Genomic DNA, 26858 nt, shown 5'->3' with positions numbered 1-26858 from the left:
AAAAAACGTGCAGGCTCCAAACTAATTCCTCTGCAGGGACTAGAGGAGGAACTAACTGTTCCTCAGGTTTTCAGAGGAAGAAATTTTGTTAAATTTATCTACTAGACGTAGAAAAAAAACAGCGCCCTTCCCCAACCACCTTATATCTTTCAGAGTCTCAGCCCTCCCTCCCTCAAGCTTGCACTGGGCTTTTGTTGATGTCAATGAGATTTCCAAATATTTCCTTCCTCATTTCATTCTATTAAACCACTGATTGATTGAGTGGCTTAACACAGCATAGAACTATCCCATGGGAGAGTCATTCCATTAGTAATGACAACTGACAATAGATTATGAACAGGCAGCTCCTCACATAAATTCATTAAAGCGTCAGCAACGGAAGCCAGGCTGTGGAAATGCAACTGTTCTATCCCCTTCCTCACTGCATCCTTATTGCTCACCACATAGAAAGGGAACTGGGGTCCTTGCCCTCAGTAATGAGTTTTCTGTAGAGGCCAGCAGAAGACAGAATCCTGCCCTCTGCTGGCCTAATAAAAATCACCACAGCCATCTCAGGCCAATACTGGAAGCTGTTGTAGCCTTCTCAGTCCCTGGATATAGTCATGAATAGAGCTGGGAGAATAATAGATGGTGGTACTGAGAAATCCAGGAAAAAAAATTAGTTTGGAACCAAAACTGAAATGTTTTCCTTTGGGTTTATTTTTCTTGACAAAACAAAAAAGGAATTTGTGCAGGTTAAAAAAATGTCATTTTGAAAATGCCAATATCAAAATGAGGACTTGTGGCAACTTAGAGACTAACAAATTTATTTGAGCATAAGCTTTCCTGAGCTACGTTCTTGTTAACTGCTGGAAATGGCCCAGCTTGATTATCACTACAAAAGGTTTTTCCCTCCACACTCTCCTGCTGGTAGTAGCTCACCTTACCTGATCACTCTCGTTACAGTCTGTACGGTAACAACCATTGTTTCATGTTCTCTGTGTATATAAATCTCCCCGCTGTATTTTCCACTGAATGCATCCGATGAAGTGGGCTGTAGCTCATGAAAGCTTATGCTCAAATAAATTGGTTAGTCTCTAAGGTGCCACGAGTCCTCCTTTTCTTTTTGCGGATACAGACTAACACGGCTGCTACTCTGAAAAATATCAAAATGGTTCATTTCTATCTTTTTAATTTTTCCCCCTCTGCTTTTCATTCAGCCAAAACTATTTGCCAAACTCAACCTGAATTCGCAAAGAGTTTTGTTCGCCCCCAAACTGCATATTTTTGTGTGGCAAATTTACTATTCGCTAAAATAAATTCACCCAGCAATAGTCACGAATCTACTGGGGTTGTGTCTCACCCTGTCCTCAGCACATCCATCACCACCTGGTGGTGAGAAGAGAAAACCCATTCTCCTTTACATGGCTGGAACCAGCCTTCCTTCCCTTCTTGCATCACAAAAGCTCCCATGTTAGCAGAACATGCTTGGCTGGCCTGATGGCCCATGGCTGCATAATGCCCTGCTACGTAAATCAGTGTGCTTTGCTAAGTTTGCTATGCCACTGCAGAACGTGTGATGAAGACACTCTAGAAGAAAGCTCTCCCATCGGCAAAATAACACCCCCTCTGTGATTGGCACAAGCTCTCCAGCCAACACGGTGCTGCCCACACCGACGCTTTTGTCGATGTGACTTATGTCGCTCGGGGGGGGGGGGGTGGTTTACTCCCATCCCTGAGTGACGTAGGTTATGCCAACATAAGATGTAGTATAGACATTCCCTTAGACACTTTTCAAATTTTTACCCTTATTCTTACTTAAAAAAAAAAAAAAAGCTGACACTCTGGTGATCAATGGAATGGTCTATTTGCACCATCCTAGCTCATCCGTCAGCCCCACTAGAGGCATGCCCCCCCCACACACACACTATGGAAAACACTACACTACAAATCCTTTTGTCCTTCAAATCATACACCATAATCGCCCAAACTAAGTGCTCATAAAAAGCTTCTGGTATCAGAGAACTTTTGTTTGTAAGAAAAACAAGTTCCGGGAAAGTTTAAGACATCTACCCAAGGTTAAATTTTATATTCACTTGTAAACTGAAAGCATCAGTAAAAACCACATCTGGGCATATGGGGCTGAGACAGAGAACTAGGGACTGAAATATGTAATTGACAACATTCTCTGCAAAACTGTATTCCATTTGTACAAGCTCCAGCTCGAAATTCTACAGAGGCAGCGCTACAGAGATAGATATTAATGTTCCCTCAGCTTTATTGATACAATTGTTCAACACTACGTTGAACGGAAATACTCTTTACAGTGTTACCTGCCCCCCATCCCCCCCTACAACCTCTTGAACAATCATGTAAGAACATGGAAAGCCTTTCTTTCCGGAGTGGAACTGATCTTGGCTACCGTAGAAAGAGAGTGAGCGAGCTGCCTTGACAAGAACTGATAAAATGCAATTTAAAGCTCACGTGGGAAGGAAAATAGGAAACATACGTTTGAAAAACCCTTCATTCTCCCAATCTGTGCCACTGTACAGCCCTCAGCAGAGATTAACTATTTTCTGAATGTCCATTACGCTTTACCTAATATTTGCAACAGGAAGAATGCCCCAGTTTGATATTATTTCAGGTCCGTTTCTTACACACCCTGTTCCCATTTTTGCTCTCTCTACTCTTCTACCATTGGCATCCTTTCTCTGTCTTCCCGCAGTCCTGCTAGTGTTGTTGCAAGATCCTTCCCCTCTCCAGCTCATGCCATCTGGAGCAGCCTTCCTGTATCACACCAACACACTCCCAGTTTCATTTGAACACGCATCTCTCATCCCTCGCCGGTTCCTTCGAATTTCTCTCTCCTTCTGCTGCTGTTTATTATTTAACTCTGTCATTGTATTATTTAAACTGTGCTGGGAACAGAATCTGGATGAAAGCGCCATTAATATAGGAAGCTGGGCCTTCGGCAAAAATATCATGCAAGCCAAAATCGTGACAGTTGGAGAATGAGAGATTGGATGGATAGTGTGGCAAAGCAGTTTCTGGAAGCCAAAAATGTATCTTCTGCCTCCGCACCTGATATAAAAAACTTCTCAGAAGTGCCTCTTGACATGCTGATTCTATGGTTTGGTGCCCCAGGCCTTCAGCTAACAGCCTACACAAGATAACCTTCTAGTGGCTATGTTAACACCTTCAACTGCCTTGGCCCACTTATAGCTTTTGCATGGACATAGCAAGGCTGCAGCTACTCTCAACTTTCTTTAGATACTTGAGGGGATTTTCCAAAAATGTCAACATGCAAAAATCACTACACATCTCCACGTCTTTCCCTTTTGCGAGAAAGTTAAAAGTCTGCATTAGTGGGATGTTGAGAGTGCATTTAGACCCCAGTTCAGCAAGGCACTTCATCATGTGCATTACTTTAAGCATGTGCTTAAGGCCCACTGAACTTCAGCATGTACTTAAATACTTTGTTGTACTGGGATGGGACTTAATACTGCTTAAATATTTTGATAAATCAAGGCTCTGATATCTGAGTAGGTAAAATAAGCAAAGGAAACATGCCACACATGTGAGTTGCGCTCTCCTACATTCTTCTGCTGGTTTACTCTTCTGAGAACAAGCAGTCAAATTGCTGAGGCACATTTTAGACAAATGTTACCTGCTCAGAAAGAAGAGGGATACATTTTTGTATGCAAAATGAAAATGTGTGTTCGCCAGTCTTAGATGTGGCCTCATGGATAGGTCAATGAACTAGAACTCAGGAGACCAGGGTTCAATTTGTGGGTCTGCCATTGCTATGCTGGGTGAGTCATGGCCCCTCCCCGTGCCTCAGTTTCCCCATCTAATAAAGACATTACCCTCTTTTGCAAAGTGCTTGCAGATCTATGAATGAAAAGCATTATGTAAGAGCTAGGAATTATTATTACAAGCTTTAACAATACATACAATGTTTTACATGCTAGGAAGCACACATGCAATTCAGTCAAATCTTTGTTGCCCATAGATAACTCCCCAGACCATTTCTCACAGCTTGTATAGCATCTGTCACCTGAGAATCACAAAACTCTTAATTAATTCTCACAGGAGTCCTGTGAGGAAGAGAAGCATTATTATTTTCCTCATTGGATAAGCAAAGTAAACCACAGCACAAAAGAATTAAAGTCAGTGGCAAATATAGAGTCCACAGCAGTGCCAGACATAGAACCCAGAATTCCCCTGCTTCGTCTCATGAGGCAAGGCTAGCCACAGGCATATACTGTTTGGTAAGAAGAGCTAGAGCTTTTTCCCCTTTGTACTAGTCAAGCTCTTTGATAAGTGACTCACCTGTGGGGCTCGGTGGAGGCTGTAGAAGAACAATAATGATTTTCTGCAAAGTCCCGGAACTTCTTAATGTTTCTTCAAACACTGTTTCCCTCCCAGATATATCATAATTCATTGCTGGTTCATCAACACTGAGTACTTACTCTGATGAATGAATGGTGGAAATACAGAGCTAACATTTTCAAGCTTGTTCCTATCATCCCACCATGTATCATAAACAAGTTTTAAACCACTCAAATATGGCAGACCGAATGTCTGCAGGAACTAGTAACAAGAGACAAAGCCTTTTAGAGTTAGGGTATCAGTTTCCACAAGGACTAGGCTTGATAGTGACCAAAAGCTGTTAGGCCACACAAAAGCACTCAGTTGCTATGTGAAATCACTGCTCATCTCATAGTAGCAGAGAAATACTGGATACAGTGGTCCATCTAGTCCAATAGTCCTGTCTCAAACAGCAGGCCTGGGGAAGGGGCAAGAAACCCTGCAGGAGGCAGTTATGAAATAATATGTCCACAGGGAAAGTTTATATCTAACTCCCAATGGTTAGAGGATTGCTTATGTCCTGAAGCACTAACATTTATATCCCCTCCAAAATTTGGGGGTGGGCGTGTGTGTGGGGGAGGAGGGGGTGGGAAGGGAAGTAATCCTTACTATAACAACTCAGCATAACCTTGTCATCATACAAAAATCCAATCCTTTTTGGAAGCCTGCACAGCTCAGTACAGTTATCAAGTTTACAGGCACTGGTTGACACCTTAGACAGGAGTCTCACCACCAAGGACTGAATTCACATGGAACGTGAGCTATCATCTTACCCTGATAGGGCAGGGTTGAGGCACATTGATGGGTCAGCGTGGGAGCAGCTTGCAAATGGCACTGCCAGTCTACTTGTTCTGTGATAAACAGAGGGTTTCATTATCCCCAGACTTGGATCCCAAATTGTTTGATCTATTGTATCTCATAGAACACACATAAGCACCAATGCGATATGATCAGCATTCTGTACATTTGATTAACTTCAGCTCGCCAGCTCCACCAATACACTATGGTCTTATCTGGCTCATAAACAGAACTGAATAACCTTTAAACAATTGTTCAATTTCAGCAAAATATTTCATGCTTCAAACCATTTCATTGTTTCTTGAGATAATGATATTTGCTCACTGATGTTGCTTTAAGAAGAAAAAAGCTTACTTACCTGCCAGAATATGCTGTCTATTGTATTTCCAAGAAAACCATCTCTCCCTTCTGAAGATACCAGCTTAGGTCCAAGAATGGTCATAAATTCATCAAAATCAACCTGGCCATCCCCTAGAATGAGAGAGAAACTATCAATCAATCTTAGTTGATTGCTATCTCAAAGGTCGTTCAAAAGTCCATGTACCACCCTGGATTGCTCTGCCCCCTGGAAAGAAAACAAGTTATGAACCAGTGAGTGCATACATCTAGACACCATGATCACCAGCAAAATCACATCTATGGTGCTTGGGGAACAGCTCTCATTTCCATTCTTATTAATGGTTTAATATAATATTACTAGCCAAAGAGCAGTCAAGATCAGGGCCCCATTGTGGTAGGTGCTGTACAAAAAAAAGATGAAAAGGCTGTCCCCATGCCCTGCTGAGGTTACAAGCAAGTCACTTCTAAAAACCAGAGGCTCTCAAGCATTTCAGCAAGATAGCAACCTCCATTAGCTGTAGGAGGGAGGCAGCGTGGCAGCACTGGACTGGACTCAGGAGACTTGGGATCTGTTCCTAGTTCTGCCACTGGTTTGCTAGGTGACTTTGGTCCCATCACATCATCTCCCTGTGCCACAAATTCCCCATCTGTAAAAAGTGGGGATAATTATACTGATCTCCCTTGTAAAGTGCTTTGAGATCTGCAAAGGAAAGAGCTCTGTGTAAGAGGTAGGTATTAATTTATTTATTATTATTATCATCCTGTTTGTAAATCAGCCTGCAGAGAGTGAAATCTTCCCAAACTCTTAGGCAGGTCCAATTACATCCTGCAGTGGAGGTTACCATACAAAGAACAGCCAGGCAATAAAGTAACCACAAGGCAATTCTTATCTGCTTTCATCAATGTGTATCTCCTGAAAGTCCTGTGTAGTCTGCATGCAGAGAAGACAGCATAGACACAGATCCAATGTTGTTAGCAGAAAGAGGAGACTGCTCGTGCCACTAATGAACTCAGCCTGTGCAATCCCATGACCCTGCAGTATACTGTCTGTTTTGTAAATGATGTGGCACTTGACGCTGTTTGTCATGCATCCAAGTATTAATTATCTCCTCGGAGGACTTTACAGAAGGATTAATAAAAAATGACAAGAAAGAAAGAGAGCACTTCTGTAGTGGTTAAGGAATCTTTCAAATACTTTGCTTTTCCAGGCTTTAAAAAGGTGAGTACAATGCACATCTGCCTTTTCGTGCTTTTCTGCCCCCTATCACCACAGTACCAGAGCACCTCGCAATCTTTTAACGCATTTATTCTCACATCACCTCTGTGAGGGAAGAGCTGTTGTCATTTGACAGTTTGGGAATGGAGGCATAGAAAGATTAAGAGACTTGCCTAGGGCCACATACTGAGACCAGGTCCACATTAGAAACATTTGTGGATATAGCAGTGTCATGTAATGGGTGTGATTTTTATGACAAGCCCTAATATAGGTGCAGTTATGACAGCAAGAAACTCTTTTTGCCCGTATAGCTTATGTTATCCAGGGAGCTGATACAGGTACTCTACGAGCAAAAAGCACTCTTTTGCCAGTATAAACTGGCTACACCAGGAGGGCTTTCTAGTGCTGTTCTAGTGTAGACGTGGCATTAGCTGAACCCAGGTCTCCCATGTCTCAAGCTAGCACCCTGATCATTGGGACCTTCCTGCTTCTCTCCCCAATCCTGCGCCCATTTGCACCCTGCACACAATGGGAACAGATTGGCCCCACAGGAGCTTGTGTGGGTGTTGTTCTTAAATTATAAAGAATTAATCACTACTAAAAGATCAGACTAGAGCAGCTCCGGACAGTGGTCATTAGCAAAAAGCCAGCGTTAACCAGGGTATCTTAGATACTGCGGTGTGTGGTTACTTCTGAGTAAATACTGATTAATGGCAACACCTCCATTTGCAGGTACGTGTGTGTTTTGTGGGCTGTAGGTATTTGCCCTTTTCAGTGTAACTAAGATAATTGTTTGCTGTTCTCCATTTGTACGTACGCCTCATTTGTTGAAATCTATATAAACTAAATTCTTATCCGAGCAAAAAAACTGTGTCAAATAAGCTGAGCAGAGATTATTCCCTTTCCAGAATGATGATCTTTACCCACTCAAGAGTGCAGTCAATAATTTTCAGGAAGACACGCAGAGATGGGAAGAACATTCTGAGGGGGAAGCAACAAGCATTGCTCTGAAGAACGTAGCAGGGATCCAGAACAGGCTCAATCCTGCCAGCTGCTGGGCAGTCTTGCCCCAAATCAGCAAGGAACTTCAGTTTGCGCGTAGCTTCATTCATATTATTGGGAATGATCCTCACACACTTACAGCTAAGCACGTGCTTAATGCTTGGCTGGATCAGGGCCAGAGCACTCAGCAACTTATAGGATTCAGTCCCATGATAGAAGAGTCAATGCCAACATTCATTTTATGAATAGTCTGGTAAGGGCGAGGTGGGGGTGAGGGGCATAGGGACCCCACATCTTTGACAGCAGATTTTTAAAATATTCATAGGCAGAGAGACGGCGCTTTTTTTGCTTCCCTGTGGGAGACAGAGGCTTGTGACATTAAGTCAGACTGTATCAATCACATCACACTGGACCATGTTGTGGAATGCAATGCAAGGTGACAGTGAATTCAAAATGATGTACACTGCAGTGCCTTGCTTAGAAGGAAAGGCAGGAATGGAAACACACACTACCTTACAAACTGGGTTAAAGATATTAGCCAGATTATCAAGAAAACAATTTGCATTTTAAATAGCTACTAGTACCTGACCACACATATATTTGCTTCTGGACGTCTGACCCCAATATATTGAATTATCCACATGACATTTTCTACTAGAGACAGTGTCATTTCATTTACTAAGAAGAGAAGCAGGGAGTGCCACATAATAGAACAAGCGTCAGGACTCCTGGGCTCACTTTCTGACTTACTAGAACTTTGGCCAAGTCATTTATAGTCACAACTCTGTGCCTCAGTTTACCCATCTAAACATAACTACTACTTCAACAAGGCTGTTCTGGGGCTGAATTAATTGAAATTTGTACACTGTTTTGAAAGCCTCCAATGAAAGATGCCACAAAAGTACAATGATATTTTATTTTCTTATTTGCTGCACTTTCAGTTAAAACTGGTGACTGGCATATGACCTAAGCAGATCCAGGATTTTACATAACAGAAAAGGTCCCTTTAACATTTATTTTAAGTATAACAAAATAAACACTTCCCACCATCAGACTCACCAGAGATTCTGTATCAGAGATAGAAATTACAATTTAAACCAAGAACTCCTTTTACGGTATTCAACAGTCAACAGAAAAATCCTTAAATACCAGTGTATGGATCATGGGAAAATGAACATAAAGGGCTACTTTCTGTCCTCAAGTATACCCCATGTAATACTGCTGTAATTGCGAAATTAAAATCAATGGGGTTTCTCTCAGGTATAAGATGCTGTAAAGGGATGATGCTGAATGAATTTAGCTCCCCCTCAGATCAGCAGGAGTTAAGATCAGCTCAGAGGACCGCTCAGCATCTTGAAGGATCAGGCCTTAATTGAAGGCAGAATTTGATCCATAGTTGCTCTTTTTGCTCACACCCTTAACAATCTCAGCTAGGCACAAATCTCATTCAATTATAATCTATGATGCATTCAATCACAGTCAGTACCTATACCATGTCTATAGAAATCCTTCTTGGCAGAGATTATTAGATATTCAGAGCAATCGAACGCTGTCTTATTCAGAAATTTTAGGTTTTAGCAGAGATGGGGCCAAGATGCGAAGTTTGGAACAATCCCAGGCATTTGGGGGTGTTTGGATTTGATGGCACTCTTCAGCCATTAGACAGATAGACCTGAGTCACACAAATATGAATCCAAACTTCTTCAGGTTTGGGTGGGCTTGAATCCCATGTTCTGGTCTAAGCCCACCTCCAGCTTTATTAGCACATATTTTGTGTGTCATGCCCAATTCCTGCAGTTCTCTCTATGCCAAGAGATTTCCAATGTGTACACCGTCCACCTTCTACAGTCTCCCCTTCCTTCAACGTGCAATTTTACGTTAATTACATTAGCAAATCCTCTTCGTATTCAAAGAACTACCGTCAAGGGCAATTTGACCAAGGAGGCAATCGAACGCAAATTTAACAGCAGGCATAGGGAGTGAGATGATGCAAATCTGTTGCTTGTTCAGTTCAGATATTCCATTTCCCTTGTAGTGATGTAGAGCCGGTATTCTCTCTTCCCTGCTCTCATCAGGTATAAATGAGGAATAGGTTTATAAACCTGACCCATACTGTGCTCACTGCCCCGACTGATTATGACAATCAAACCCTACTATGACTTATTTATAAACCCAGGGTGCCTGGATACTAGTGCAGCCGCAAAAAGCTCCTAACTAGTTGGTCAGACTGCAGGACTGCAACCACGGCCATGTGAGAAGCAGAGTTGAAATAAGGTAATATGCAACATGGAAGGTCCTCACTGTATAATATTCTTCCCTAGAGCCAGTCCACTGGCTTCCCTTTGTCTACCTAATAGAGGATTTTTCGAAGAGTTGCTCTGAGGATTTTTCTGCCCAATCCCCTATAATACAACCCACTAACTGTCTTCCATTAAGGTCAAAGTGGAAGATGGGCTGGAAACTGTATAGCTAAAACCTTCCATAACAATGAAAATACACCCCTGAACACGTTGCAGTGTAAAATTAATGGGATGAAATAGACCCTGTTGTTATGGTCTCTCCTCAATGCACAGGAGACACTATTCTAGCAAACAGATGTATCAAGTTACTTGCTTTCTTCCTTGCTGCTTAGTTCCCCCACAGCCCTAGGCAGTCTTGCCCTGCTTTAAGAAGACCAAACATAGCACATGGCCATTATCCTTTCATTGCTTGGGTTTGGTTGAGCCCTAATGACAACGAAGAACCTGCTTTACTCCCATTTCCTGGAGTGGGATCACAAAAGGGAGACCAATTCTCTAGCAGTGAGAAATCACTCAGGGACAGTGAACTTTGCAAATGTAAATACATTTTCAGGCACAGATTTTGATGCTAAATTAGCGTGCAGGGGAACACTTCCTGAAAAACCCTGGCCATGGCACAAAGGATAAGGCACATTAATAAATGGCTATAAGAATCTGGTGTGTGTGACTGATAAATAGTCACATTTTTCTTGTGTTTGACCTCCAGAATGCGGCTAGCTGGATATATTTGAATTAATGAGGGAGTCACTTGCAGCTTGGGTCACAAGCATGCACGACCCTTCCGTTCATTTTTATTCTCTTAATACATAGCAGCCGTGACTCACTATCCTGCTCCGTGTCACTCTTTGCAGCCATATAGTAACTGTGTGTGAAAATTATGGAATTTTGGGATGGCCACCCTGCTCTGCTCTAAAATTATACGGAGGAAAGGTGCAGAACAGCTACAACCACGGAGCTATTTCCAAGAAAAGTTGTGTGCCTGTTTCACAGACTTTAAAGCCAGAAGGGACCATTACGATCATCTAGCCTGACCTACAGCATGACACAGGCCAAAGAACTTCATCCAGTAGTTACTTCATTGAATATGTAACTTCAGTTTGAGCTATAGCATTTCTTTTAGAAACTATCCAATCTTGACTTAAAGATTGCAAGTGACGGACAATCTGCCACATCCCTAGATAAGTTGTTCCATAATGAATTACCTTCACTATAAAAACAGTGCCATATTTTTAACATACATGTGTCTCTGAGCATTTGTCTTCAGCATGTGGGTTTTTGACTCCCTCAGGGAACTGATGGGCAAGATCCCCTGGGAGAATAACATGGGGGGGGAAGGAGTCCAGGAGAGCAGGCTGTATTTTAAAGAATTCTTATCCCGATGTGTAAAAAGACTAGTAAATATGGCAGGCAACCAGCTTGGCTTAACAGTGAAATCCTTGCTGATCTTAAATACAAAAAAGAAGCCTACAAGAAGTGGAAGATTGGACAAATGACCAGGGAGGAGTATAAAAATATTGCTCGGGCATGCAGGAGTGAACTCAGGAAGGCCAAATCACACCTGGAGTTGCAGCTAATAAGAGATGTTGAGAGTAACAAGAAGGGTTTCTTCAGGTATGTTAGCAACAAGAAGAAAGTCAAGGAAAGTGTGGGCCCCTTACTGAATGAGGGAGGCAACCTAGTGACAGAGGATGTGGAAAAAGCTAATGTACTCAATGCTTTTTTTGCCTCTGTCTTCACGAACAAGGTCAGCTCTCAGATTGCTGCACTGGGCAGCACAGCATGGGGAGGAGGTGACCAGCCCTCTGTGGAGAAAGAAGTGGTTTGGGACTATTTAGAAAAGCTGGACGTGCACAAGTCCATGGGGCCGGATGCATTGCATCCGAGAGTGCTAAAGGAGTTGGCGGATGTGATTGCAGAGCCATTGGCCATTATCTTTGAAAACTCATGGCGATCAGGGGAAATCCCAGATGACTGGAAAAAGACTAATGTAGTGCCCATCTTTAAAAAAGGAAAGGAGGAGGATCCTGGGAACTACAGGCCAATCAGCCTCACCTCAGTCCCTGGAAAAATCATGGAGCAGGTCCTCAAGGAATCAATTCTGAAGCACATATAGGAGAGGAAAGTGGTCAGGAACAGTCAGCATGGATTCACCAAGGGCAAGTCATGCCTGACTAATCTAATTGCCTTTTATGACGAGATTACTGGTTCTGTGGATGAAGTGAAAGCAGTGGACGTGTTGTTCCTTGACTTTAGCAAAGCTTTTGACACTGTATTCTTGTCAGCAAGTTAAAGTATGGGCTGGATGAATGCACTATAAGGTGGGTAGAAAGCTGGCTAGAATGTCGGGCTCAACAGGTAGTGATCAATGGCTCCACGTCTAGTTGGCAGCCTGTATCAAGTGGAGTGCCCCAAGGGTCGGTCCTGGGGCCGGTTTTGTTCAATATCTTCATAAATGATCTGGAGGATGGTATGGATTGCACCCTCAGCAAGTTTGCAGATGACACTAAACTGGGAGGAGAGGTAGATATGCTGGAGGGTAGGGATAGGATACAGAGGGACCTAGACAAATTGGAGGATTGGGCCAAAAGAAATCTGATGAGGTTCAGCAAGGACAAGTGCAGAGTCCTGCACTTAGGATGGAAGAATCCAATGCACCGCTACAGACTAGGGACCGAATGCTCAGCAGCAGTTCTGCAGAAAAGGACCTAGGGGTTACAGTGGACGAGAAGCTGGATATGAGTCAGCAGTGTGCCCTTGTTGCCAAGAAGGCCAATGGCATTTTGGGATGTATAAGTAGGGGCATTGCCAGCAGATCGAGGGACGTGATTGTTCCCCTCTATTCGACACTGGTGAGGCCTCATCTGGAGTACTGTGTCCAGTTTTGGGCCCCACACTACAAGAAGGATGTGGAAAAATTGGAACACGTCCAGCGGAGGGCAACAAAAATTATTAGGGGACTGGAACACATGAGTTATGAGGAGAGGCTGAGGGAACTGGGGATGTTTAGTCTTCAGAAGAGAAGAATGAGGGGGGATTTGATAGCTGCTTTCAACTACCTGAAAGGGGGTTCCAAAGAGGATGGCTCTAGACTGTTCTCAGTGGTAGCAGATGACAGAACAAGGAGTAACGGTCTCAAGTTGCAGTGAGGGAGGTTTAGGTTGGATATTAGGAAAAACTTTTTCACTAGGAGAGTGGTGAAACACTGGAATGCATTACCTAGGGAGGTGGTGGAATCTTCTTCCTTAGAAGTTTTTAAGGTCAGGCTTGACAAAGCCCTGGCTGGGATGATTTAATTGGGGATTGGTCCTGCTTTGAGCAGGGGGTTGGACTAGATGACCTTCTGAGGTCCCTTCCAACCCTGATAGTCTATGATTCTATACTGTGGGGGAAAAACTCCATTTCACAAATAAACTAATTACACTTCGGGTGGGAGTGTTTGTTTTGGAGGGGTTTTGAAGGGCAATTGGAGGATGGGAAGGACAGTGAAGTGGCCAGCTATATACAAAATACTAACGATATTTTAAACTTATTGTATAAAATTATTCTAAGATCTCCAAGCACTTTGCAAAGATTAATGAAAAGCCCCACAATAATAATAATATCCACTTTTCACAGTTGGGGAAATTGAGGCACAGAAAGCTGTAAAGTCACTTGTCCAAGGGTAACATAAGAAGTAAGTGGCAGTCAGGAAGAGAACCCAGGTCTCTCTGTCCTATCTGAGCTAATGCCCACATACACACTAAGTCCCCCCAGACAATAATGCACAAGCATTCTAGCATGAACTCAGATAATACACCTTTTCCATTGTAAAAGATCCTGGTGGCCTTTACTTTGTGAAGCTCTGACGCCTCCGTTCTTTGCAGCAGGGCTTTAACAGTGGGCGTTGGGAAACACCAGCAGGCTGCACAAGTGCCTTTAGTTTGTCCCATGAAATTCTGTTCAGGCTTTGCTGAGACACAAACTAAAAGCACCATGCCCTTTCTCCCTTGCTTCTCCTGAACAAATTACAAAAACCTGCTATTATTGAAGATACGTGAACTCTCCAAAGCTCACTGTAGGATTAAAGACACATTTCTACAAACGGGATAAATAGAAATTATCAGACCCCCTTCAGGACATACCCTTCTAGACAATTTGGCTGTGAGGCATTGTATATACCCCAAACGTAACTGGGCCTCAGGAGGGTGGCTAAATATCTCCATGAGAAGCCTATCTTTTTGGGTTTCTGGTGTGAGTTGGCAGCTGTGGATCATAGAGGGGTAAACATAAAAGCTGCATGATTTGGTTGGACTGGGGTTCCTAGCTGAGGGAAAAGGCAGATTTGCATCCACCCTGCAAAGGGATCATCTGGAGACCAAAGAATTACTCAGTTTTACCCTGGCCTGGGATCTGCCTGCAAGAACCAGAGAGCTGAACTGACCACCAAGTCTTTGCGTCCAATGATTATATTATCTATCCACACTGCAAGTAGGGTAATCTGAGAACTTCCCATTTGCACCTTGTTTCAAGTGACTGGCATTTGTTCATTGCCCTTTCAAGGAAAGGGAATTCAGAACTCTTCAAGGACTGAATGACTGTCTCCCCATTAGAAGATACTCTTAGCCTACTCATATGAGCCAGTAGGACCCGCTCTAGCTGTTGACCCTACAAGACAGTGATCAAAGACTAGGGCTATAACTTCAGCTCAGATGCTTCCACCTGGGAACGAGTGATAGAAGCTTGTTCTGCAACACCAGAGATCAAGTTACCCTGATGAGTATCCATTTAAACCTCAGCCTGGTAACCAGACCTTGGAGATGCAGATGTGACAGCTGCCATCTTGGCCAACATACCAGGGACTGAACAGGGACTGTCTGAGCTAAAACCATGAGCTGCTACAGTTTGAGCTGAAGAGCTAAAGCTCTGGAGCTGGAGGCTGTAAAAATTCATACCCTCTGTGGAGCCTCATGGAGTGGGATCTGTAACATACACGCACCAGTAGGTTAAATCAGGGGTTCTCAGACTTCATTGCACCGTGACCCCCTTCTGACAACAAAAATTACTACACGACCCCAGGAGTGGGGACCGAAGCCTGAGCCCCGGGCCCTGCTGCCCTGAGTGGCGGGGCCAAAGCCCAAGCCCCTCCCCCCAGGCTGGGGGGGGCAAAGCCTCAAGGGCTTCAATCCCAGTCAGAGAGCCTATAACCTGAGCCCCACCATCCAGGGCTGAAGCCCTCGGGCTTTGGCTTCAGCCCTGGGCGGTGGAACTTGGGTTTCAGCTTTGGCCCCGGACCCCAGCAAGTCTACGCCAGCCCTGGCAACCCCATTAAAATGGAGTCATGACCTACTTTGGGGTCCCAATCCACAGTCTGAGAATCACTGGGTTAAACAAACACAGAGACTGGTGCTTCCTCTCCACAACATCTATTACCAGTCAAAAATGAGCAGGGTGCTTTTTAGCACTTGGGTAGAGAAGAGCAGTCCAATGATAACAGCAACTTACATTGCAGTAAAAATTCACCAGACATCTGTCAAGTGATACGTCAGCTCCACACAATCCCTTGGAAACCATATAACCTCAAAATTACCTCTCTCTCTCAATGACTGCACTGCAGGTAAACAGACTACAGGGCCGGCTGTCCCTGGCTTGCCTCCATCTCCTTTGGCTTTGCCAGTAGGCCATCGGGCCAACCTGCTGCAAGCTATCAATGCCTATTCTGCAGAAATAGCTTCATTTGCACTGCGGAGGCTACCATCAGGAGATGAGAGAGCAATGGCTATCAGGCAATGTGTTAAAGTGAAAGGATTATTGCAGTTCCCTTAAGATTTCAGGAAGTCTCACATGTTGCAGTAGATGAACAGTTTGCCAAATGATCAGCTAAAGCAAAAACAAGCCAAGCTTGTTGAGACCCTAATCATTTTTGCCTAAGAGGTTCCCAGAATGGCAAGAAACTCTGAAATCATCATTGTAGTTACCAGAGAGCTCTGCAACATTTGAAACAATTGGGAAGCTGATAATTAAGTCGCGGAACTACAGACATAGTCCATACAAACCACACACACACACACACACACACAAAAAACCCCTAAGATTTTTTTTAAAAAACCATTGAGCTTGCAAAGTCAAAGATAGAAGTGCGAGAATTTAAAGATGCAATTCCCAGGTCCCAGTCTTCAGGTAATGAGAGAGCTGTTCACTATTTCTTTTTATCCTCCTCACTCGTATGTGGCCCCAAGCACACCTGCCAGTCCCTGCACTTAACAGGGAATTTGTTATTGCTCATTGCCTTTTTTTTCCAGAAATGGTGCTCATCAATGTAGTATCCTACTTGCCTTACAAACAATCATTCAACTCCACAACATCTCTCTGAGGTGGGGGGGGGGAGTATCATTATCTCCATTTTGCAGTTGGGAACTGAGGCAAAGAAAGATTGGGGCCAACTTTTGAACAAATTTCCACTCATTTTCAATGCCCAACTTGAGACACTATGGGACTGATATTTCAGGGGTACTGAGCGACCACAGCTCCCAACTGTACTTGTGAATGCTCAACACTCGGATTCAAGAAGCTGGACAATAATCAACAATTAGTGGCTGCCTATAAAAGCACTGCTCTAAGTGAGTTCTCCAGCGTGTGAGAAGTCCAGTAGAGGCAATGCTTTCCAAACATCCTAGTTAATATGCAAAAGCCATATCCCATTTCCCCCCTCACATTTGGTTTAAAGTGTGGGAGAGAAACTCATCCTAAGAGAGTTAAACTATGAAATTGCACATTGAGAAGCTTATGAGCCACCTCTGAAGTCAAAAAATGGAGAGAGAAGCATCTAACATCTGGTTGTCAATTCAGCAATCACTTAGTTTACCAGACCAAGCTATGCTTATTTAGATCAGATAATTAGAATGAATTAAAATATAATATTGATGGTAATATGGTTTAATCTTCACAGCACTGTGAGAAAGAAAGAAAGAAAGAAAGAAAGAAAGAAAGAAAGAAAGAAAGAAAGAAAGAAAGAAAGAAAGAAAGAAAGAAAGAAAGAAAGAAAGAAAGAAAGAAAGAAAGAAAGAAAGAAAGAAAGAAAGAAACTTTTCTGTAACATGTATCCAAGATGCTACAGGCTTCTCCTATTCAACAATGATGGAGTAAAAGGAGGAGAGTTCTAAAAATACTGGTCATCCGTGAAAGGTGAACAAAGATCCAACACTGGACCCCATTTCCTATTGCACTGGAAAGCACATTCCAAAATCTATTATTGTACAGAAGAGAGGTATCTTGCCCCCACCCCAAGAACAAATAAGAGCAGCTGTAAGTGGTTTTTACTGAAATAAAAAAATAGCTGGACTTGATAAAGTTCTTTAGCCAGAATGAAAGGTTTGCCATATGCCTGTAAGGGATGAGAGTTCCTTAGGGTCATCCAAGTCAGTGCCACATAAATAAAGGCTAGTCTGATTAAACCAGTTTTGTAGTTAAGCTATTCCATTTGTCAGGTGGATGAGTCTCCCAGCTAAGCAATGTGGTTTAAGCTAGCAGAACTTTGTATCTGAGCAAGGTCATTTTTCCACGGACAAGGAACAAGTGAAGCGCTTGTGTCAAGCAATGTGTTCTCTTCCTGTTGACTTCTTAGGGCAGATCTACACTCAAAACACTGAATCAGTGCAGCTACACCAACATGCTTTAATGAAGACGTTCTGTGCCGACAGGAGACAGCTCTCCTGTCAGCATAGTTAATCCACCTCAGCAAGAGACAGTAGTTTTGTCTGTGGGAGAAGCTCTCCTGCCAACACACAGCTGTCTACACTGGCACTTAGGTCGGTACAACTATGTCGCTCAGTGGTGTGGATTATTCAAAGTAATTATATTCAAATTATACCAAATTAATTCTGTAGTGTAGGCCAGGGCAGGAGGCTTTTTTTGTTTTGTGTTATTTTAATTTTTTTTTTCCAGTTTAGGATCCACTCATCTTTTTTCAGAGTCGAAACACAATGAATTATCCATTCTGCTAAAGCCAAAAAAAAAAAAAAAAAAGTATTAAGATACAAGAAAATGTTTTCAGCCAGTATTGGATGTGGGTTTCATGGTTGTTCCACACAGCACAGCAAAAAGCAAAGCTCCTAATAAAAGATCTAATATTCTGCAACCTGGTGTTTTATGGCAATCTGTTAGTGGAGTTCAGCTGGCACAGCTGCCCAAGAAAACTCAGTGTTTAATTTCTAAAGGAGAAATTTATTTTTTCCCCTAGAATTTTCAGTGCAATTGGTACTTCCACACAGCTTCCATCCTTGCACAAAATGCTGTTGATACCAAACACACTGGAGTTCACGAAACAGATACTGTTCTGTTCTCACTCACCAGGTTTGATCTACTGTATTCAGTGTAATCAATCTAATTCTGCCCTACATGATTTTGGCCAATAATGCTTGGTCTACACACAGATTTTGTACCAATATAACTCTTCCAGTTAAGGGTGTGATTTTTTAACCAAAATAGTTATACCAACACAATCCCTCACATGATGCACCTCTAACAATATCAAGATGCCTTATACGGGTATAACTTTTCCCATTTGGGAATAGCAAAATTGATATAACTGTGTAGGGTCATATTGCTTTAACTCTACTTGTATTGCTTCAAAGACGGGATGGTCAGAAGTGCCCTGAACTAGGATAGATCACTTTGCATAGCATAGAAAAGAGTATTAACCCAGAGAAATTGTCGAGTCATGACTGTGGTGCACCATATGAAGGGATGCTTGGTAAGGTTCTGTCTACGCTACAAATACAACCGGATATTTATGACTGTGTCGTGACATTTTCATCTGAACCAGTTATATCAGAGAGACAAGGCGGGTGAGGTAATAATTTTTATGGACCAACTTCTGTTGATGAGAAAGAAGCTTTCAGCTTATACAGAGCTCTTTGTCAGTTCCAGTTATATGATACAGTTTAAAGGCTGCTGTGTGGACACATCTAAACAACACATTCATGCCTCATATGTATTTAACAGTCCACATTACTCATGCTGCCTAACTACTTAATGCTATTCTTTTGCTTTTATTCATTCCTCTTTAAGTCAAATGCCCTAATCATACAAAAAGATAATTCCTCCCAAATGTTTAAAGATTCAATTGAAAGCAAAACAAATTCCCATTCCATTTCTCCGGTCCTCCTTGGAAACCTCCAGCAAAAACAAGGACGACTAGACTTGATACAAAGCCTTTGTTATACACTTTTCAGACCACCTTTTTAAAAAAATGTATCAGCAAAGGCTGGCTATCAGAACGCAAGAGTGCATCCTTTCAATCTAGGATTAACAACTGTCTAATCACACAAACCCAAACATCCTTGTCCCACCCCCTTCCCTGCCCCACCCCTGAGGCCCGGGCCATGCCCCGCCCCTTCTCCAAGGCCCCGCTTCACTGACGCCATCCTCCCTCCCTCCATCACTCGCTCTCCCCCACCCTCACTCATTTTCACTGGCCTGGGGCAGAGGGTTGGGTGTGGGAGAAGATGTGGGTTCTGGGCTAGGGGGTGGGGCCGAGGGATTTGGCATGTGGGAGAAGGCTCCAGGCTGAGCCTGGGGTAGGAGTGCAGGAGGGGGCTCAGGGCTGTGGCAGGGGGTTGGGGTGTGGGAGGGGATGAGGGCTCCAGCTGACCAGAGCTTACCTCAGGCGGCTCCCGGCTGGCAGTGCAGGGGGGCTAAGGCAGGCTCCCTGTCTGCCCTGGCCCTGCGACGCTCCCAGAAGTGGCCAGCCGAGGCAAGCGGGGCCAGGGAGCTCCACGCGGAAGCGGCCAGAACCTCCCTGCTGCCCCTGGTGGGGGGTTAGGGAGCTCCACATGCTGCCCCTGCCTGCAGGTACTGCCCCCGCAGCTCCCATTGACTCCCAAGGGGCGCTCGGCGCGCGGGCAGGGCGCAGAGACCCCTGCCCCCTCCAGGGGCCACAGGGACATGCCGGCAGCTTCTGGGAGCGTCGCAGGGCCTGGGCAGACAGGGAGCCTGCCTTAGCCCCGCTGTGCTGCCGGACTTTTAGCAGCCTAAAATCTCCTGGTTTGGCTTCAGTAGCCTCTGGGAGATAGAGCCCGATACCGGGAGGGTTGGCAACTGTATTTCAATCTTGTAACAGCTCAACCTGAGTGTACCCCAAAACTAAGATCAGAAAAGGGAGTGCTAGAAGAATCTCTAACTATGGGGGAAGTTTACACAATGGGGCCAACTTCTCTGCATTGTGGGTATATAGCTCCATTGATTTCAGTGGAGTTTTATCTACATATACCATGGAGCATATAGCCCTAACAGTTAAATTCAAGCATAGTGAGTCACAGATTCATCTTTTTTATTTCTAGAGGCCAGTTTAAATGGTGGGCTCACTACATAGGACAATGCAGTAGTTAATATGCTGTTTTTCAATATCTTTATTAGTTTTCCTGCTAATTGGCAAATCGTACAAACTATTCCTTTTTTTGCACAGAAAATACATTTTAAATACTTTACATCCCAAGGCTCTAAAGACAGAGCATCCCAACTTGCTAACAAGACTTCAGAAAGATAGGTAGGTATTCAACATTGTAGCAACATGCATGGGACTTGGAGGGAGGGGCACAGGTTGCAGAATGGAAGAGAGTTTGAAGAAGGCACCAGGAAGTCAGTCCGTACGCACATGGCTAGGATACTAGCTGCCATCACAGCATCTCTATAAATAGTTCTCTTAATAAAGAGCTGGTTTAATGTTATAAAACACGGAGTCCTTCATGTTATTACCCAATACACGATATATGAAACACCCATGATCTGTAATGTTCACGTTAATGTTATGCAGTTCAGCATATAGGTAAGAACACAGGCCTAAATTACTTCAATTGCACCCCAGGCAATGGAAAAGTGAATATGTTGCTCTCCCCCAATGGCATCAGTGGGCCCTGGTGTGTAAGTCAGGCAGAACATGGTCCGTGGTGTCAGAGCACATATCTCACATCTGAGGAATAACATCCAGTAGGTTCATATATGGCCATTGTGCATCTGGTGAATATTCAAGTGTATTGAACAGTCCTCTCCTGTGTTAGTGTGAAATTCATCCCAGTGCAGAGACCCCACACACAATCTAAGAACGGCTTGTACCCTCAAAACAGGGCATAAGCACCGCATACCCTGCACAGGATGCATCCCTTACAGGGATGAAAGCATTGCTCTCCCCCCGACACACACACAGTAATGAGAAGCAGTTTTTCCACACTCTATTCAATCCTATTCTACTTGGCTTACTATACCACCTTCATTACAGTAGTAGCTCAGCCCCTTTCGATAGCGAGTAAAGCAATATGATTGGTAATTTATTAGGTTTCCTTAGAGACCTGAAATATTCCCAATATATTATTTTCCCCCGAGCTTTATTTTTAACAGTAAAAACAACAACAAAAAAAGACTAAAATATTTCCCTCTGCAGCAGCCACCCTTCTCGTTGGCTGAAATACACCTTTGAAAATGGTAAGGAGACTTTAAACATTAAAAAAATAAGCAGCACCCCTTTTAAGAAATACAATAACTGCTCTGACCTCCAGTGCCTGCCTCCGGTGAGAGCTGCGGAGTTTGGTATTCAGGGGAAGTATTTTGCATTCAGTCAGGCTGTGCTCGGGAGACCGTAGCTGGATGCTTACTCCTTTGCAAATATACGAGAGGAGACACACAGGGCAGGGAACGGAACATGCTGGGATCATAATATGCTAAATTGTGTTATTTTCTACCTGACCCAGATCATGAGGGGAGGGAGGGCAGCAGAGAGGCAGCAACTCTGTGGAATTCCTTTAGCCATTCTATCTACATAAGGCTGGTGCGGGGAAAATGGCTCAGTTAGCCCAGGGGGAAGCAAATGCACCAACGTTCCTGATGGCTGATGCAGACATTAGCAGGGTCACGTACCCCCAGCATCTGCTTCCAGATGCTACCACCTGGTGCACAGGAGGGCAGATCCAGGCAGTGGGGCTCAGGCTTCAGCCCCAGACGGCGGGACTCAGGCTTTGTCCCCAAGCCCCAGAAAGTCCAACGCCAGCCCTGGCGATCCCATTAAATTGGGGTCCTGACCCCCAGTTTCAGAACCGCTGCTCTAGCCCTTCCTGTGCTGCCTGGCCCCTGCTTAGATGCACTGGGGGAGAAGAGGGCTCAGCGTCTGCCCCCACACAGCACGCCCACTCAAGGGAAGGCAGAATTTAGCCTCATGTGAAACGCGAATATGCTGCTCTCCCCTGACACATCTATAATCTCACACACACCCCTTAAGGTCAGGGGGCAGATGGTGCCCAACAAACTTTCACATGTTAGGTAAAGGGGTAGCCTTTACTTAACATGGACAACAAAAAATTGTACTGGAAGCCTCCTGGGGACACTTCAACGTGGTCAGTTGCTAAGGGGGAGCTGCCGGCTGTTGGAAGTGGGTTCCTCAGTGCAGACTTCACTATAAGCGTGCACATTCCTGTCCGCAGATGCCTTCTTTCATTTGCTAGACCCAGACCTGCAGCACCAGCACAGAGAGCAGGATTCAAACCCACTCGCTTCCCAGCTCAGGCCAGTCTTCTAGCCCGTGTCCCTTTTCCCCGGTGAGGCTCACTTCGCCTGTTCCATATAAAACAACAGGGCCCACAGCATAACAGGCAGAACTGCAGCATATAACTACCATGACGTGAAGTACTAACCACACCATGATAATAAATGTGTGGCCACTTAGAACGTCACGGTGGTCACCATTGGCACACCATGACAGCTTGAATCTTTGTCATCCCAGCAGGGACAGAACTCAGATCTTATAGCTCTGAACGCACATGTCTCTACCGCTTGAGTTAAGAACATCTCTGTCTGCGCTACAGGGTTTATGACACTCAAATGAGCAATTCCAATGCCATCCATAAGAGGGCAGAAGCACAGATACACATAACCCAGTTTGTTTCACTACAATAGAATACAAATCCATTCTAAATAATGTTAATTCAGAATCATCAGCCTATATAAGCCCAAAGGACACCAACTTTTCAGCTCAAACTGCTTTCAATGAGATTATGGGTTTGTGAATCAGTTCAAGTTTTCTACTTTACCAACCACCATCCCTTTATCTTAATCTCATCCCAAAGACGTTCCCTTCTCCTGTCAACTGTGCCCACTGCTCTGAAAAATTATTCATGTCCATCCCTGGTCTTGCCATCATCGCATCTGTGGCATCCAAGTCTCCATAATTACACACTTTATACTTGAAAAAAGTTCCACCATGAGGTTTTTGTGTCATCATCTTTTTAATGAATTAACTAGATGCTTACATTTTTCTACAATGCAGTCATTTTGTGGGATAATATGCTCATAAGAACCAAAAGGAAAATAAAAAGCTTTTTTTTTCCCGCCAGAGAAAGTGGCAAGAACACCCAGGTCATAATCAATCCCAATAAAACAAAATGCAATTCAAAATAAATCATTACACTGTGGCCAAACTGAATGATTCACAACTGAAAGCCAATTTCAAGAGAGAATCAGATATTTGAGAAACTTCTCTCTCTGTTCCAACTGTCCTAAGAATCCTTCTGAGAAAGTACAATACAACATATGCTTTGATGCACCACTGCAGATGATTCTAAACTGGGGTTAGGACTGGATCATACAAGCTGGAAGAGTCAGCATTGGTCAGCACTTGGATGGGAAAACTCCAGAGACAAATCTGCAAGTTCTTTTGGTGGCTCTCTTTTCTTTATATCAATAATGAATGAATGCCCCAGCATGGTGTTACGGGGCACAGGGCTGCTGGCATTACCATTTTTCAGAGGAAACATGGTGTTACTGAAAACTCATGGGCATTAAAGACTGCATAGCACTTTTACTGAGGTGCTGGTCAAATTCCAGTTTGGGCAATTACTACTTCTACTTAGAATTCTACCAGCATTTTCTACCTAACCTAACTTCCGCCTGCTTTTCCAATGGGATAGAAAATTCTCCTTTATTTCTGTCCTAACCTGGTATGTGGTTACGCTTCACATTGCTAAACAACTGCCACATTACAACCCCAGAAGTAGCTGCTTTTCAGTGGGATAGGAAGTGATTCCTATATAATTTGTCAATAGGGTGACCAGATAGCAAGAGTGAAAAATCAGGACACTTCCCTTGTGGGGGGGGAACGGGGGGGGAGGGAGGGTGTATAGTTGCATATATAAAACAAAGCCCCTAATATTGGGATGGCCCCGACAATATCAGGACACCTGGGCACCCTATCTGTTAAGCACTATGAGATCCTACAGGACAATGGTGACTACGTAGATGAAACATGCTGTTATGGTTTTAGTTTAGGGTGAGTGCCAAGCCATTAAAACCTGTCCACATTATTCATGCGGGTGGCTCTTTATAAACACAAATTCATCCAATCTGGGGAAGACAAACTTGCTCCCAGGCTAAGGCTTCTATTCATTTTCAACCTGAATCAGATTTTTAATAGCCGCATTCTCACTCTCAACCCTCTTACAAAATGGGCTTCATACGGGAATGGAAAGGCCGACTGATTCTGGTTGTGTCACTATAATCAATCTGTCATCTAAATAAGGCAAGGCAGATACAGTTCCTCTGCCATCTTGCAATGCAAATATACTCCCAAGGTATTATCTGACAATAATGTTAAATTTGTACTAGGTCCACGCAGACTGGTTCAGATTACACATAAACCACTGCCAATTTTATTACCTTATTATTAGCAGCCACTGTCATCAGCCTCCTGGGGGGAAGCACACATCTGGCTAGCATATCCGCTTGCACTTTATATCTTTATCAGTCATATACCCCCAAATGCACAGAGGGTTTATTGTCTTTTCCGTAGCTCTCACATACTGTGGGGGTCTTATGATTGCACACTGTACATAATGATTTATCACGCAACCTGGCCTCCCAACTGAGATAAATGCAGGCAAAGCACTGCCAAGAGCTTCCGTTTTTTGGCTTTATCCTGACAAAGTGCTGCATCCCTCATCAGGAATATATGACAGAGAGAAACTTGGCTGGGTAGGTCTATATCTGCAAGTACAGGGCCTGATTCAAAGCCCAGAGAAGTCAATTTCCATTGACTTCATTGGACTTTGGATCAGGTCCAGAGTAACGAACAATCCCCATTCACACAGCAAGAGAAAGAAAGGGAAGCTAGTTATACGGTTTCACGTTCTCATTACGTTTCAAGATAAGCTGCAGAAAAGAGCAATCCATCAAAGAAAAGAAAACCTTGAGCTGCATTGTGTTAGCTCAGTTTGTAGCCTAAATAAATTCTTCTCATAATATCCCCCCCCAGCTCCTGCACTGCCTAAAGAATTTTCCCTACTAATCTTTCTGTTTTGTTTTTGTCTTTTTATACTCTGGGTCCACTTATCCTTTATGCACATTGGAAAGCATAATCCCAACTATACATATAAAATGATGGCGTCTAAATTAGCTGTTACCACTCAAGGAAGAGATCTTGGAGTCATTGTGGATAGTTCTCTGAAAACATCCACTCAATGTGCAGCGGCAGTTAAAAAAGCGAACAGAATGCTGGGAATAATTAAGCAAGAGATAGATAATAGGACAGAAAATATCATGTTGCTGCTGTATAAATCCATGGTACGTCCATATCTTGAATACTGTGTGCAGATGTGGTCTCCCCATCTCAAAAAAGATATATTGGAATTGGAAAAGATTCAGAAAAGGGCAACAAAAATGATTAGGGGTATGGAACGGTTTCCATATGGGGAGAGATTAATAAGACTGGGACTTTTCAGCTTGGAAAAGAGATGGCTAAGGGGAGATATTATTAGGTCTATAAAATCATGACTTGTGTAGAGAAAGTAGATAAGAAAGTGTTGTTTACTACTTCTCATAACACAAGAACTAGGGGCCACTAAATGAAATTAATACACAGCAGGTTTAAAACAAATAAAAGGAAGTATTTCTTCACATAATGCACAACCTGTGGAACTCCTTGCCAGAGGATGTTGTGAAGGCCAAGACTATAACAGGATTCAAAAAAGAACTAGACAAATTAATGGAGGATAAGTCCATCAATGGCTATTAGCCAGGATAGACAGGAATGGTGTCCCTATTCTCTGTTTGCCAGAAGCTGGGAATGAGCGACAGGGGATGGATCACTTGATGATGACCTGTTCTGTTCATTCCCTCTGGGGCACCTGGTATTAGCCACTGTCAGAAGACACGAGACTGGGCTAGATGGACCTTTGGTCTGACCCAGTAGGGCCGTTCTTATGTTCTTTACATCACATGCATGTGTCTTCTAGTCCAGAAACCCTTCAGTCAAAATACTATGAAAATAGGCACCTTAGAAACATGAATAATTAATAATAAACTGCCTAGAAAAGCTAGATAGGGTTGGGTGAATTGGCTCAGATACAAGACTCACCTCCCAATCTTTATGCAAAACTCACATTGAAACTTTGTCAAAGGTCTCAGAAGTTCATTTAATTTATTCCCCTTTTTTACCTTTTCATGCCACCTCTGTACTTACAGGTCCCAGCTGTACTAGAAGTGGAAATGATAGCACGCCAGAGATCTCCAGAGCTTCTAGAAATCAGGAATGAGAGAATAACAGGAGATGGACCAGAGTTGGAGTCATTATCCCAATCATTCTTTGTCCTAAAAACTTGAGGCTCAGTTAAAATAGTGTAGGAATCTGTACCACATCATTTTGTAAAACCTAAAGCAAAATCACCCTGAAGGAAGAATCCAGTAGAATGTAATAGGATGAACGTAATAGTGCTCTATAGAAACTACTCTTAAATCCTATCTAATTTTTTTTTTTTTAAAAGAATGAGATACTTTTCACCATTTTTTAAATCCACCCTATGGAATCCATTTTCTATTGATTTCTATCCCTGCTATAGAAT

General features: G+C 43.4%; 1 protein-coding gene across 2 annotated transcripts in view; it reads right to left on the bottom strand.

The window, feature by feature from the left end:
* Positions 1 to 26858, bottom strand: part of CALN1 (calneuron 1) — a 176569-nt gene that overhangs the window by 69364 nt on the left and 80347 nt on the right. For both annotated transcript variants that reach the window (XM_073315433.1, XM_073315434.1), the window contains one exon: positions 5507 to 5619. In XM_073315433.1, coding sequence (XP_073171534.1) covers positions 5507 to 5619 — 113 coding nt within the window. The remainder of the gene's footprint in view (positions 1 to 5506; positions 5620 to 26858) is intronic.

This window comes from Lepidochelys kempii, chromosome 17, assembly GCF_965140265.1.
Source record: "Lepidochelys kempii isolate rLepKem1 chromosome 17, rLepKem1.hap2, whole genome shotgun sequence".
Taxonomy (NCBI): domain Eukaryota; kingdom Metazoa; phylum Chordata; order Testudines; family Cheloniidae; genus Lepidochelys; species Lepidochelys kempii.
Note: the sequence above shows the minus strand (reverse complement) of the source record. Positions and strands in the feature narration are given on the sequence as shown.